Source organism: Gossypium hirsutum, chromosome D07 (genome assembly GCF_007990345.1).
Source record: "Gossypium hirsutum isolate 1008001.06 chromosome D07, Gossypium_hirsutum_v2.1, whole genome shotgun sequence".
NCBI classification, from domain to species: Eukaryota; Viridiplantae; Streptophyta; class Magnoliopsida; order Malvales; family Malvaceae; genus Gossypium; species Gossypium hirsutum.
Genome location: NC_053443.1, coordinates 9,246,222 through 9,261,473, shown reverse-complemented (window position 1 = coordinate 9,261,473; position 15,252 = coordinate 9,246,222). Strand labels below are relative to the sequence as shown.

Below are 15,252 nucleotides of genomic sequence, written 5' to 3'. Positions count from 1 at the left end.
AAGCAACAATCAAATACAACCTCATAAATCAGCACTATATCTCGTATACATGCCATTCTCTCTTTTTATATATATAATAATTAAAAGCCTAAGAATTCCATGGCTTTCAAAGGGATGTTACAATTTTAAAAGCAAAAGGGTTCTATCTATCCACGTAATAAAGCAAAGATGAGACAAAGCCTACAGTAATTGGGTCATTACATATGATAAAAGCTTCCATAACCTTTCGGTCAGAACAGCTTTGAAATTAAACATTATGTAAAGGCAGCAACCAAACAACAAACGACAAAAGAATTACAGAACCAGGTACACACATGACATTGCTTGCTTTTTTTGCAACGCAAAATTATTGATATCAATGATGTGAGAGGGTATGGAATATTATCGACATTCAAACACTAAAATGAAGATATAACATTTACATTGTTATCAAATACCTGACTCTGAAAAACTACCCACTAAAGATATGTATATTTTACTTAAAACCACGTAGTTGGTCGGTCAAAAATATACAGGAATATGTGACACCATGATTTGGCAATTTGTTGCCACATGAATATGAAGTGTTAATGGTGGACATCATGCTTTAGAATGATCTTAAATTATTTACGTATCTCTTGGAATGACAACAAAAGAGTTTGTCCATATTCATTACCATTATGGATTTCATTGTCAAAAAGTTATGCTAATGCAGAAGCTGGCTCTTGCATAGCTTAGCATCCCATCATCAGACGACCATCAGTTTCAATAAATTAAGCTGCATTATGAATCTATATAACTGTAGAATTAAAACTTACATGTCAGTTTTTTTTTTTTATTAGTCGAAGATAAGATTACAAGTAAAATTTAAGTAGATATATTCAAATATATATACATGTTTTGAGTTTATTCGGTCGATTATGCTTCATATATTCAAGAGTTGGTCCCTATACAGCTATTAGGTGTATATATATATATCAACTCGATATCCATATGTTGAATCATACGGATTTTATTTATGAAAATTGAAAACCGCGATCATACAACTAGTTCACTGTCGTACAAGACTGTTAAAGCTTTTAATAGACGGGAATGGTGGACTCTTGCACTCGGATCCAGCAGAGACGAAAATATCATAGTAGCAAACTTTGCTCCATGCAAATATAAGAGTGACAAGAGACAAAAGAAAATCATTACCGGACTCATACAAGCTACTATCCCTGTAAAAATGTTGAGTGATATAATTCTCACCTCCTAACAGGATTTCCACCACGCGTGGGTGGCTCGTACGCGTTTCCAGATCGACCAGGAGGTGTTGCAGATCCATAAGGTCCATTATTCAGGGGTGCTGCTTGTCCGTGTGGCATGCCAAGACTTCTAGTTGCTGCATCATAGGTTGCACCCCGGGATGGATCATTTACGGGTCCTCTTTGAGTGTCATAGCCAGCTCCTCTTTGTGCATCATAGACATGGGTTCTTTGACTGTCATAACTAGGTCCTTTCTGTGCATTGTAAGCAGGCACCCTTTGTGATTCATAACCACTCACTCTTGACAAATCATAGGCAGGCCCTCTAGACATCTCGTAGGTGGACCTCATAGATGCAGGTCCAGACCCAGACTGAGTTCCACCGTAAACAGAAGCAGCACCTGCATTTGCACCAGTAGCAGCAGGTGGTAGAGCACCATGTCTCTATAATGCAGAATGAGAAAATGTCATTAATCTACAAGACAGAATTAGCAGAAGAAAATACGATCATCAATAAATTGAATCACGGACGCATTGGAATTAGCAACCACATATTACAATGGAGGCAGAGAAGTGGAAGAACTCTACTGCTGTTTGTGCGTTTAATGTTTCATACTTTCAAATGCTAACTAATCCATGTTTCTATAAATAAGCATCAACTTTGATAGATTGCAATTTATCCTAAAACAGCAGAAAGTTCTGCAGTTAGATATCTAAATTTTACAGGGTTTTTTTTCAATGTGCAGAGATCCATACTACCAGTTGCACACATACTCACAAGTCACAACCCATTCATGTTTCACACACAGATTTATGCCTGTCATGGAGGATTACACACCTGGTGAATACCATAACTATCTTCATATGCATTTTGTCCCACAGGATGCCCGGAAGCATCATTCTCATTGTTTCCTGTGGCACCACCATATTGCCCAACTGCAATTTGTTGCCATATATGAGCCATCTACATTGGTAATAAGGGGTAAAAAAAATTCAAAATCTCAAAAAGGAAAAGATCAGAAGAAAGGATACCAGTTCTTCTGTCAACATTAGAAGCATTCATCAACTCTGCTCTAAGCTTCTCCACTTCCCTAGTCATGGTCATATAATTTTTCTCCATCACCTGAAGTGATTCAAGGTGATCATTGTAAAGTTTTTTCTCATAGTCAAATGTAGCCCTGCATGATCAAGAATAGGTCATCACATAATTGTGACCCAAGGAACTTAAACAAATCCAGAAAGAAAGATCTGAAAGAACTTTAACTGAATGACCAGGCATGTTCAGAGAGGAGAAAGAAGAAAGGAAAAACGTTTTGAAAACAAACTACAGCAGACTTCCAAACAATAGGGAAAAAAAGTTTTAGTATTAATTTCCTGTTCAATACCAGCCATTCTTTCTTAATCTTTCTCAACTTTGCTCCAAAAACACCCATAGACAAGAGCACAACAAAAACCTGCAATGCTGATATTCCTGTCTGAGGCTCTCGAGTTCTGCCATCAGAGCTGGTATCTGTTGCACATCTACATGGGCTCTCTGAAGATCTTGATTTAATTGATGCACTTTGGACAAAAGTTCTTCCCTAGCTAAAACCAAATTCTGAGCTTCAGAGTGTGCCTGCTGCAACTCTACCTTAACAGGCTCAGCTGCTTGCAGTTCTGCTTCCATCTTAGCTATTTTATCCGTAAGGCTCCTCATTTGTTGTTCTCTTTCAGATGTTACAGCTCCTATCTGAGCATGCAAGATCTGCAACTCATGCTGTGCAGCAGCAAGTTCCTGTCTCAATGTCCCATGGGTAGCAGCAATTCTCTGGTTTTCTGTACCAAGTCTCTGCATCTCCACATGCTGTGCAGCAAGCTTTTGTTCTATGATTTCTGGAGGTGGCAACATATCAAAATGTGCAAAAGGACCTGGACGGGGAGGAATTCCTGGACCAAATGGGTCAGAATGTACCATGCCAGGTCCAGGTAGAGGACGCCTCAGATGAGGGGGTGGAATTCGGCCTTTACTTCCCATTTTTAGTGGCTACTGTATGACCTGTGCAAAGAAATACAACTTATAGGAACACTGCTTCTCTCCACTTTGATTGACTTCATTAAGAAACTTGAAAACTACTCATGCATCATGTGACATGAATAACAATTGAATATTGATGCAATGCTGTGGGATTTTAGTACATGCATGCAACACAACACAGTCAAGGAACAATAAATACAATTGAACCTATAATCCAACTTAAACTCAATGAAAAAAACATTAAGGAATATGTAGAAGATTTCATCAAATAATACTTATTATCAAAGTGATTACTCCTTTGCAGTATCCTAGTCCATTTCATTTTGCTCATACAGTTTTAAAATTGAAAGAACATTCTATCATAACAATGTCAAGTATATTAGATATAAAGTTTATCCACAGCAGTAATTTACCAAATAACAATCATATAAATAATCACATGCCATAAAGAGAACATCAAAGCTTATAACATACAGTGAAAGGATTCTTATCTACAACTAAAGTGGTTAGCCTGGCCAACAGCAATAGGAATTACTTGCTGGTTTCCATGTCAATATCACTGTAGCTCAATAGTGTAAGCAGTCAGGCTCTTGCCAAATTCAAAATAAGGCCTTCTATAACTACCACTATATCCAGCTATCTTCCAAATCTTATTTTCCACAAGCTATAAACCCTAGACGATAAGGTATGTTCCTCTGGAACAAATTGAAGTCAAATACCTGTCACAGAAAGTCTGGGAATTGCTTCCAGGGAAAAAAAAAAGAGTGGTCCATTAAGTCTATCTTTGAGTTTAGAGTCAGACAACTAGTTAGGGATTATGTTGTCTTGAGTTTACTATAAGTCAAGGAAATTCCATTGTCATATTTCTACTTTCTTCTCTCGACTACTACTATGATGCTTCAAGGGATGATTCACAGCACAAGGGTAAAACCATGAGTTTATTTCCTTGTCATTCCAATGCTTCAGAAAATTCTAGCAATCTTCCTCCGATATCTGACCCTCTTTGGATTCCTATCCCTGTCCCTAAGTTCCTACTGTAAACCTTAAAAAGCTGTATTCTATAAGCAGGAAGGCTTCAACAAATCTGCCCTACATCAGAAACTGCTTTCCCGCTATAAGTGATGGTAAGTAAGAATCATACAATCGACGATAACTTCAACCAAAATGAAACACAGGCATGGTATCTTTCATTATGTTTGAAACACAAAGCAAAACTTCCTAAGTCCAAAGAAAGCTATTAAAATTCTACAGGTTTGAATGACATTCTCCATTTTAAAACCACTGCACATATATATAGACACAAACAAACACATTTAGATAAGCAACTACAAAGAGCTATCTGTCTAATGGCAATATCACTTAACTGAATTAATCATATTTTTTTCTACTAGAATTAAAAAAAATCCAAAAATACAACAATTTTCGTGCATAAGAAAGAAAGTACCTTTCATTAAATAACAATAATTGTTAAATATTCAGAGATTCATTGCAAAATCCAACCGTCGAATGTGATTTTATGATCATTTATATAATTAATTTTCAGTATCGAAATATCAACCATAGATTGGAGAGCTTGAACTCGAGTAATTAGTAATGTTTCTTATCGTAAAGCTAAACCCTAGAAACAATTAAAAAGAACATCATCAAAACTTTTAAATACAAAAGATACAGAAAACTCAGCAACGATATGGAATTTGGGGATACCTGAAGCAAGCAAATCGTCCGTAAGATAGATTGTGGCCGCAGATATTTCCAATCCAAGGGAATAATACAACTCCTCTATGAATTGTTTTACTTTTTATTTTCTCTGAAATGAAATTCAAATTTCCTTTTGCGACGTCGTTTCATTTCAACTGTCCTTTTAAACATTCTAGCTTAGCCAGCCTTTAAAAGGATTATAGACATGTATGAATTATTATTTGGTGTAATTATATATTTAAAATTTGAAATATAATTTATATTTATAGATGAAATCTTATTTATTATTCAATTATGTAAATTTAAAGAAATAAATACAAACTGTTCTAATTTAATAATATTATTAGTGATTTGTGAAAATTTAATATATAAGGTATGAAATCACACAAATCAAAATTCATGTATGGTATTGCATATTAGATATAATTTTGATAGTTATCCCTAAAAAATTAAATATTTTAAGTTCGGATTCAAAATAATTGAATTAGAAAAATGACTCTAAAAAAGGTTAAACTCGGATCTTAAAGATGAAAAATTATTATAAACCCGAATGAAATTGATAATAATAATTATAAAATGGAGGGAATCCAAGTTAGCTACCAATTGCATTTTGTATAGTATGATAAAACTTTTGTTAGTGGAGTTTGTTTTGCAGTATTCAAAATAGTAATTAAATTTAAATATATATACAATAATAGTATTTATTTAAAATAGATATTTAATGTCACAATAATTGCAAAAGTTCACATTAATATCATCTTTAGATTCTTTTTTCTAAATTAACTTTATTATATATGAATTTTAAATTGAATTTTGGTTAGAATGCTGAATTAATTCTAATTATGATTATTTTAAACTACTAGTCTTAAATTGAAACCAAAGAAAGGAGATTAAAACTGGGCCTACCAACTTAACAAAATTTCAACATTTTGTACCAAAAGCAATATTGCTGCTGTTGTTTTGTTGTGAAGCAACTTAGTTATTACTCAGTTGCATCACAAAGCAATAGCTAACTAACTATAATTTCCACTGACAAATTATCCACTTCATCTAACTCACAATTCATACCAATCAAATCATTAACAAAATTAAAACCAAAAGAAAATGCCAACATTTCTAAAACAGAAAACACTCCTTTTCTATATTTTTTACATTAAGGGTCTGTTTGATTGACGGAATTGATTTTCCGGAAAATTATTTCCAACTTTTCCAGTGTTTGATTAGCGGAAAACATTTTCCATTTGGAAAATAAACTCCAAAACAAAGGAAAATGGGTTACATTTTAGGGAAAATGTCTTACCCTTTCAATTTCCGTAAGACATTTTCCGTGCTCTCCTCTCTATCGCCTCCTTCATTCCTTCCTTCATTTCCGGTAGAAAACTGCTTCTGTTTATCGATTTTCCAGTAATTTGTTTTTTTAATTATTCAATACTTATTTTTTAACACAATTACAAATAATTTATTTGATATTAGTTTTTTTCAATTTATAACGATTAATATTGTAGCTTAATAATTGAGTATTATTATAAATAAATCATTGCAATATAAGTAAAAATAATTTAAAATATAAAAATTTATTAATATATATTAATATATGTAAAAACAACTTTTCCGAAAAATATTTTCAAAAAATCTGCCAAGCAGCAGAAAATATTTTACACAGATTCAATCAAACACCAGAAAATATTTTCCAGTAAATCATTTTACAGAAAAGTAAAACATTTTCCAGAAATCATTTTACGGAAAATATTTTATTGGCAATCAAACAGACCCTAAATTTATAAAAAAATATATGTAAAAAATTTTGGAGATAATATTATTGAACGAGAGAGTGTAAAATCTTAAACCTTAAAATAGAAAAATACCAAAATGAAAGTCTAACACATAATTTGTTGATGTATTCCCAAAAATATTAATAAATTCATATACAAATAAATAAGGTAAATGTATTACGGATGTCTCTATATTAAAAGTTAGATTACATTTTGTTCTTGTGTACCTCGCGTTGATATATATGGATCAATTTTTAATAGTAAAAATGGATAGAATTTTTAACATAAAGGCTAATTTGCTTTTTGATATAATATACAAAGTCTAATTCATCTTCTTCTTTTTTTTGTGAAAGAGACAAAATATAATTTTATTCCTAGCCTATAATTCTTTTACCAAATAAATGGTTTTTTCATTTTAACTTTTTTTATGCCTTGGGCTAAGTTTAGAATTTAGCTTCTTACTATTTTTCTATTCATTATTTTTCTGGTACTCATAACATACAGGATCATTCATCCAATAACACAAATGAATATACAATTATTTAGCATTTCGCATTTTCAAACCAAGTAAAACATGATGTCCCCTTACCAAATACAATATAATAAAACAGCAAAATAATTACCGGTAAATAAGAAAAATATTGCCATGGGGGAACATATTTCTTAAAGAATCAAAACTCTATCTGAACATAATGAAAATGGAAGGTTGCTGATAGTTTTAGTCCATTAATGAAGAAGGTGGAGCTTCATTATGGATTTGATGACTCTCTTTCTCGGAGGTTGATCGACAAAGTTGCTCGATTTGGCTCGTCACATTGGCCATGGAAGGACGCTTATCGGGGTATTGAGCAGTGCAATCAATGGCAAGTTGTAAGAGTTGGACCATATCTTCCTCAACATTGGGGTCTCTTAGAAGTTCGAGGTCGAACACCTCGGCAGTCCATTCCTCTCGAACTACGGATTGGACCCATCTTGGGAGGTCTACACCGTCCTCATTCAGTAAGGCATGTGTAGGTGCCTTTCCCGTAAGTAATTCTAGAAGCAATATACCGAAGCTGTAGACATCGGTTTTTTGAGATACTTTACGAGTATCGGTTACTTCCGGAGCACGGTAGCCATCAACACGGTTGGGATTCGATGTAGGGCCAGCAAACTGAGCAAGACCGAAATCGGACACACGAGCTTCGTAGGATGTAGTGAGTAGGATATTTGAGGATTTGATGTTTCCATGTGAGATTAATGGTCCCTTGGAATGGAGGTATGTAATGCCTCTAGCTGCTCCAAGTGCAATGCTTGACCGTGTGTCCCAATTCAATGGTGTCCTACCAGCTCCTTTGTTGCCTGAATAACAAAAAAACACAACATATATATGTTAGACGACAGTATATTACTATCTTTACTCCATAGTGAGCTATAAGAGATACTGACCATGCAAAAGTGCAGACAAGCTTCCCATGGGCATGTAATCATAAACAAGAAGCTTCTCATCCCCACTGAAGTAATACGCCCTTAACGGGACCAAGTTGTGGTGATCCATGGCTCCGACAGCCGCCATTTTTGCCTCAAGTTCCTTCTCCGGCACCGCCACATCCTTAATCCTCTTCACTGCAGCAACCAACCCCATCTCCAATGTGGCCTTATAGGTTGTCCCAAATGTTCCCTTCCCTAACACCTCTGCTGAAGCTCTCAACAAATTGTCCAGATCGAACACCTCGGCCCCCGTCCGGAAAAACGACAAGCTCTTCTTACCTTTATCACTGCTCTTTGCATCCTTTTTGACAACCCCAGATAAGCCATTACTTGTATTATTATTATGATGATGATTATGATCATTCTCCATTGATACCACCTTATCTCCAGGAATTTCAACCTCAGCCTGTTTTGAAGGGGCAATGTCCCTTGCCTGAGCCTCCATTTTCTTGCCACTTTTCCTTCTACATAAACATATCAAGAGAACCAAAATCAATATAAAAGCAATCACGGAACCAATAATGATACCAGCAATGGCTCCCCCTGAAAGTTCACTATCACTACTATCAGTCCCATTACATGAAAGTTCCAATGGCTTCCCACATAAAGCATTCCCTAGAAAAGCAGTCTTTGGTTTGTTTGATAATCCTTTTGGGATTGACCCATTTAACTGATTTAAAGAAACATTGAATTGTACAAGTGAAGGCAAATCAATATCTGGTAATGAACCAGATAATTGATTGTTCTCCAAATACAAAGTACCCAACCTGGTCAAATTGTTAACACCCTCAGGGATCGAACCAGTGAAATTATTATCTGCAAGGTTAAGTCTAACCAGGTTCTGCAAAGTGAACAAAAACACAGGAATTTTACCAGAAAATCCATTGCCTTGCAAATAGAGGTTTCTAAGGGAAGTAAGCTTGGGAAAAGCAAATGGGATTGGCCCAAAAAGAGCATTGAAACGAAGAGAAAGTGATTGAAGGTGAGTTAAGTTGCCAATGGCGATAGGAAGCTTGCCTGATAGTCCCATTCCAGGCAATCTTAACTCCACTACTCTGTTACCGCTACAGTATACACCAGTCCAATTACATGGGCTGCTCGACAGATTCCATAGAAGTAAGCGTCCACCAACAGCTGTTCGAAGAGCCACTAAAGCTGCCTTGTCGGAAGCTAGATCTGAGCTTACACTGACCAACAATGTTGTTATCCATAACAAGGTTGAAGAGAAAGACATCATCAGTTTCATTGTTTTGCTTGCTGTAAGTAAAACAATGGCAGAACAAACAGTACAGGAAAACTGGGTTTTCAGCAGTTAAAAGATTTGAAGATGGATTTCATAGAAAACTTTATAATTTTCTTTCTGCTGATAATGCTAACTTATGGAAATTGATGAATTTCATGAATTTGGTTTGAAGGGAAAAAATGAAACTTAAGGTTGTTGATCAACATTAATTATTAAAACCCAGTAGTGGGATAAAAAAAAAGCACTGGATTTGAGTTGGCAACTTGGCTCTTTCATTATTATATATATTTGTAAGGAAATAATTAAGTGATTTGTCGTGTAAATTAAGGAATTGCATTTCCTAATTATGTTACAATGGCTAATCTCCAATTTTTTTTTTTTTGGGGGGGGTTTAACGTTAATATATCAGATTTAAAAAATTCAGCTCCCGGACAAATATTTGAAATTTTGTATTATATTTAACTATAGGTTAACGTTATATTTTTTTTCAACTTTCATCACAAAATTTTAATATTTTTTTAATCAATATCCTAGAATCTTTTATTTTTAGATTTTAGTTTTTTTATGGAAATTTTGAAATTTTAGTTAACAACCTTATGGCCTTTTTTTCATGATGCCCTCCAACTTAAAAAAAAATTATTTTGGCTTCTTTATAAAATTTATGTGGTTTGTCAAAAGTGTCCATAGAGTTGATTACACATATGGAAATCCACCTTTAAAAAAAGAAAATAAAAGATATCAGAAATAATAAAGAAAATAGAGTTGTCCATGGGTCAGACCATCCGACTCAACCCGAAGGTCCGCCCGAAAAATAAGAGAATTTGAACAAAATAAGACTCGTTTAGAAAATAGATCGCGCTTCGGTAAGGGTTTTTTTTGCTTGATCCTAACCCAAATTTGCAATAAAAAACCCTGCTTATTTTTCATGTTTTGCTGTTGTTTTTCCACTGTTTTACTACAATTTCACTATTATGTTATTACTATTTTGTTGTTAATATAACACTTGTTTTATTGTTAATTTTGCTACTATTTTAGAGGTATTTGCTTGTTAAATTGCATTTATCTTAATATTATTTAAATATAAAGATTTTTAAAAATTTATTTTCAATTTGTTGAGAAACATTTATTTTAATATTTTTAGTGTATATGATTTATTATACATTTTTTAATTTCTTGTATAAAAATAGAAATTAAAAAAAATTAATACGGGTCAAGTCAAACTCGAGTTTTAACATTTTTATTTGGGTCGAATTTAGACAAAAATTTAAGCCCATTTTTTGGCCGAACTGAGCCTATCAATTCGACCTAAAATTTTGTTAAGGCGCAGCCCGAACACCACCAATGGACAATTCTAAGTGAAAAAGTCACAACTTTACTACTTCAGTAATCACCAAAAAGAAAAAACCTAACTTCAAACAAAACTGAAAATCAATTCAAACGAATTGTTAAGAGAAAAAGAACCAAGAAAATAGTGGCTTGAAAACAATGATTTGGATTGGTTCCCATTTTTATAGTGGCTTGAACGCATATCTACTTCTCTTATATTAGAAGCAAAGGTGAGGTTTTGTACTTGTTTATTCGTGTTTTTGTTTTTGAGGGTTGGTAATAAAGTTTCAAAACCCAAATAATTAGAGTTACTATGATATATGATATGGTATTTGGTGGTTGAACCCCTATTGTCGAGGAAGGATATCCAAACCAAGAAATTTAGGGGTTTGTATAGGTAAGGATTCGTACCAAAACCAAGTTCGACCCAACCCAAGTCATTGATGTCTTCCTCCATATCACTAGCAGCAAAGTTGATGCAGTCAATTCCTTCACTTCGAAGATTGGTCTGCTAGGTCTTTCCCCAAAAAGATCGGTGAAGACACCGTGATATGGAACAGACAAGAAGTCAACACTCAGGTCAAACCAAATTTTAATCTCTATTTCTTTTTATTTAAGTTGTAAACTGCGTTTTAATTTACTTTAATAAAATGGAGCATTTAGTCGTGTGAGGAAGGGTAATGTGACTTAGTACCAAAACGATGCATTCGACCAATGAGGGCTATTAGTGAAACAGTGCGCATAGGTTGTTATACAGCTGTAAGGGACCTTACTTTCCTATTTAGCCACCTATCAGAATTGCATGGTAGTTATGTTTTTGGGTAATTAATTTTTGAAACTGTTTCTTCCTTCTCTCATGCGCTTTCTTTCCTTTTTCACCCTATCTTTTTAGTTGTCTTTTCTCTCTCAATTTATGTACGGTATCAAAGGTATCAGAGCTCTAATGATCCTCATGGTCGGTGACAGAGTGACTACTAGGTTACAAAATGATATGGAAACGATGCAGAAGGGACTTTCCCAACTGCAAGCAGAAATAGCACAAGTGGATGGTCGAATCGAGTCTCGTCTCGAGGTGTTTCGTGAGAAAATGAAAAAGGAGCTCCAAGATTACTTGAAAAACCTTTTCGAGCAGTACGTGGGGCAATCATCAGTAGCAAAATTTGGACATTCAATGGACAAAGTTAAGGGAATACTAAGGAAGTTTCCTCCTAGTAAAAGTTTGATCTTGTCTCCTATGCAGGAAAGTGGATAGGCTGGACTTCTTTCAAGAACCAATACAGTGGAGTCGTCTGGAAGGGCACTCAAGTTCAATTGCCCTCGGTTTGATAGAGAAGACTTTTGGGGATAGTGGTCTAAATTAGAGCAGTTCTTTGAAGCTGAAGAACTGTAGGAGCATGCCAAGGTTAGAATAGTGATACTTCACCTTGAGGGAAAAGCCATAGATTGGCATCACTTTTTCTACTAGAAAAATGGAGGATTCCATAAGCTTACGTGGGATACTTATGCAATGGGAATTAAGGAGAGGTTCTGCTCTACTGCATTCTTGGACCCTATGATAGAGTTGGTATCGCTTAAACAAACAGGTAGTATGGATGTATACAATGACCACTTTATGAGTATACTTAACTAGTTACATCTTCCAGAAAGTTATGCCTTAAGCATTTTAATAAACAACTTAAGTGTGGAAGTATGCCAATATCTTAGGTTGTTTAAACCATAAACCTTGGTGGAGGCATTTTAGATTGCTAGGCAAGTTGAGGGGACAGTAACCATTGTTTCAAGGAAAATGACACCAGTCAATAGTAGTGTTGGATACTCTAAGTCCTTGTTTCCCAATCACATATTAGTTACCCCATATCTGCACATCCTACAACTATTGGCCCTTCTACAGTTTCAAGTGGGCAAAAACCGCCAAGTCATTGACTCAGTCAGAAATTGAAGATAGAATAAAGAAGGGGTTGTGTTTTTGGTATGTGTCTAAGTACACACCTAGGCACAAATGCATTAAATCCCAGCTTTATCAACTTGTGGTGGAGCCTCAATTTGATTGTTTAGTAGATCTAAAATATCAAGTGACAGAGGAATTCCTAGACTGTCCTGAACAGCTGGAAGCGGTGGAGCAAGATACTGAAAATACCACTCCAGTATTCTCCTTACATGCTTTTCGCTGCTCTCAAGGACATAATATGATGAGATTAGTAGCTAAAATAGGGAACATAGAGGTGATCATTCTTGTAGATTCTGGAAGTACTCACAACTTTGTGGATTCAAAGTTGGCCAAGAGATTAAATTTACTTATGGAACAATCTTGTCAACTAAAAATTATGATAGCTGATGGGGACAATTTAACAATTAAAGGTTTATGCAAGGCAATGAGTTGGGAAGCTTAGAAACTTAAATTTGTCACATATTTTTTGTCTTGTCTGTTAAAGGCTGTGATATGGTCTTAAGAGTACAGTAGCTCTTGTCCTTGGGGTCCATTATATGGAATTTTAGGTCACTTACCATGCAGTTTGAGCACCAACAGAAATTTTACACTCTATAAGGCATCTTCTCGGGGGGTTTGCAGTTTCTGCTAGGACAGCAGCTATCCAAACGTTTGACCATGGCCAGGCCCTTTTCCTATGATTTATACTTATGAACAGCAAACAACCCTTAAATTGTTACCTGTACCAATCAAATGAGATCTTCAGCAACTTTTGCTTGAGCACGATGGTGTATTTTAGATGCTAGAAAGATTACATGACCATCGAATCCCTCTTCATGACGAGAACAAGGTAGTAAATGTAAGACCCTGCAGGTATCCCTCTTTCCAAAAGACTGAAATTGAGAGACTTATTCAGGAAATGTTACAAGCTGGGGTTATTAGGGATAGTAGCAGCCCCTTTGCATCTCCCACTGTCATTGTGAGGAAAAAAAATGAGAGTTGGAGACTATGTGTAGACTATAGACAGCTAAATCAATTCACAATAAATGATAGGTTCCCAATTCCTATTATTAAAGAACTTCTAGACGAGCTTGGCCAAGCTTTTATCTTCTTTAAATTGGACTTGAGAGCTGGATATCACCAGATCAGAATGTGAGATGTAGACATTTTCAAAATAGCCTTTTAAACACATGAAGGGCATTATGAAATTTTGGTTATGCCATTTTGCCTAACCAATACCCCTTCCAACTTCCAAGCATTGATGAACTCTATTTTCAAAAGGCTGTTGAGGAAAACTGTGCTAGTGTTATTTGATGATATTCTCATTTACTCCAACAACTGGTCTGCTCATTTGGTTCATCTTAAAGAGGTACTCCAGCTTCTAAGAGACAACCAAATATTTTTTAAGCAAAGTAAATGTATTTTTGGTACTCATCATATTGAATATATCAGGCATATTATCTCTGCTAGATAAGTTACAATGGACTCGTCTAAAGTGGAAGGGGTCTTGAATTGGCCCACTCCAAAGACAGTAAATGAATTAAGAGGTTTTCTTGGATTGTTTGGTTATTATAGACGCTTCATAAGACATTATGGCCTTCTAGCTCGACCTTTAACAAAATTGTTGAAGAAGAATTCTCCTCGGATATGGACTGAAGCTATTATCTCAACCTTTGAACTACTTAAGAAGGTTATCTGCCAAGCTCTGGTTCGATCTTTGCCAGATTTTTAGAAGGAGTTTTGCATTGATACAGGCACTAGTGGTCAATGTGTGGGGACAGTCTTGTTGTAATAAGGAAAACCTTTGGCATTTTTCAGCAAAGGGTTGCGGGTGAGGCACCAAGTACTCTCAATCTACGACAAGGAGATATTAACTGTCTTGTTAGCAGTAAAAAATGACACCATTATCTAGTAGGTAGAAGGTTCCAAATACGAACTGACTACCAAAGTTTGAAGTTCTTAGCTGATAAGCAAACAATCACACTCTTCAAACAAAAATAGGTTGTGAAAATGCTTGGATATGATTACTATAACACTTATAGAAAGGGGGCCCAAAACAAAGTAACTAATGCTTTGTCTCAAAAGGTGCACGAACAAGAAGGTCAATTTCTACAATGCATGAGAAGTATATATTGTTCAGAGTTATGGCAGAGGGTTAGAGAGTCTTACTTGTCTAATCTAAAATTACAACTCATATGCCAGAAACTCTAACAGAACCCTCAAACTCATTCCAAATACACTTGGGATGGCAATGTGCTCATAAGGAAAGGAAAGATAATAGTTGGTAGTAATGTTAGTTTAAGAAAGGAACTATTTGAGTACTTCCACAATGGTTCAATTGGATGACATTCAGGAGTACACACAACTAGACACAGGTTGTCAGAGTTGGTGTATTGGAAGGGCCTACCTCGAGATGTGAGGCTATGGACTAGAGAATACCCCACTTGTTAAAGGTGCAAGGCCAATTTTTCTGCTTTCTTGGGACTCCTATAATCTCTTCCTATACCTACAAGAGCATGGGAATCCATTAGCATGGATTTTGTGGAAGGGCTACCGAGTTCAAAAGGGAAAATTGT

At 35.2% G+C, this 15,252-nt stretch overlaps 2 protein-coding genes across 3 annotated transcripts; both read right to left on the bottom strand.

Annotated features, from left to right (window-relative positions):
* Window positions 1-973: 973 nt before the first annotated feature.
* On the bottom strand, window positions 974-5,104 carry LOC107953957 (protein FLX-like 2). 2 transcript variants are annotated; one of them, XM_016889407.2, is made up of 6 exons: window positions 4,945-5,100; window positions 2,681-3,261; window positions 2,259-2,404; window positions 2,065-2,162; window positions 1,231-1,670; window positions 974-1,125 (listed from the first exon to the last, which is right to left on the bottom strand). In XM_016889407.2, exons 2-6 carry the CDS (start codon window positions 3,238-3,240, stop codon window positions 1,113-1,115), a joined length of 1,257 nt encoding a protein of 418 aa, XP_016744896.2. In that variant the 5' UTR covers window positions 3,241-3,261; window positions 4,945-5,100; the 3' UTR covers window positions 974-1,112. The 2 variants fall into 2 exon arrangements, with proteins under 2 accessions (XP_016744896.2, XP_016744897.2); XM_016889408.2 differs by having other exon boundaries at window positions 974-1,670; window positions 4,945-5,104.
* Window positions 5,105-7,241: 2,137 nt separating this feature from the next.
* LOC107953958 (probable inactive receptor kinase At5g16590) lies at window positions 7,242-9,675 on the bottom strand. The gene is made up of 2 exons (XM_016889409.2): window positions 8,139-9,675; window positions 7,242-8,051 (listed from the first exon to the last, which is right to left on the bottom strand). The coding sequence occupies exons 1-2, from the start codon at window positions 9,424-9,426 to the stop codon at window positions 7,429-7,431; spliced, it is 1,911 nt and encodes a 636-aa protein (XP_016744898.2). The 5' UTR covers window positions 9,427-9,675; the 3' UTR covers window positions 7,242-7,428.
* Window positions 9,676-15,252: the final 5,577 nt, after the last annotated feature.

Coding starts and splice junctions, on each gene's coding strand:
- LOC107953957 (XM_016889407.2), bottom strand. CDS start 3,240: ATGGGAAGTAAAGGCCGAATTCCACCCCCTCATCTGAGGCGTCCTCTA. Junction 2,405..2,680: donor CAGGAATATCAGCATTGCAG/GTTTTTGTTGTG, acceptor TTGATCATGCAG/GGCTACATTTGACTATGAGA. Junction 1,671..2,064: donor ATAGTTATGGTATTCACCAG/GTGTGTAATCCT, acceptor TCTGCATTATAG/AGACATGGTGCTCTACCACC.
- LOC107953958 (XM_016889409.2), bottom strand. CDS start 9,426: ATGAAACTGATGATGTCTTTCTCTTCAACCTTGTTATGGATAACAACA. Junction 8,052..8,138: donor CTTGTCTGCACTTTTGCATG/GTCAGTATCTCT, acceptor TTTGTTATTCAG/GCAACAAAGGAGCTGGTAGG.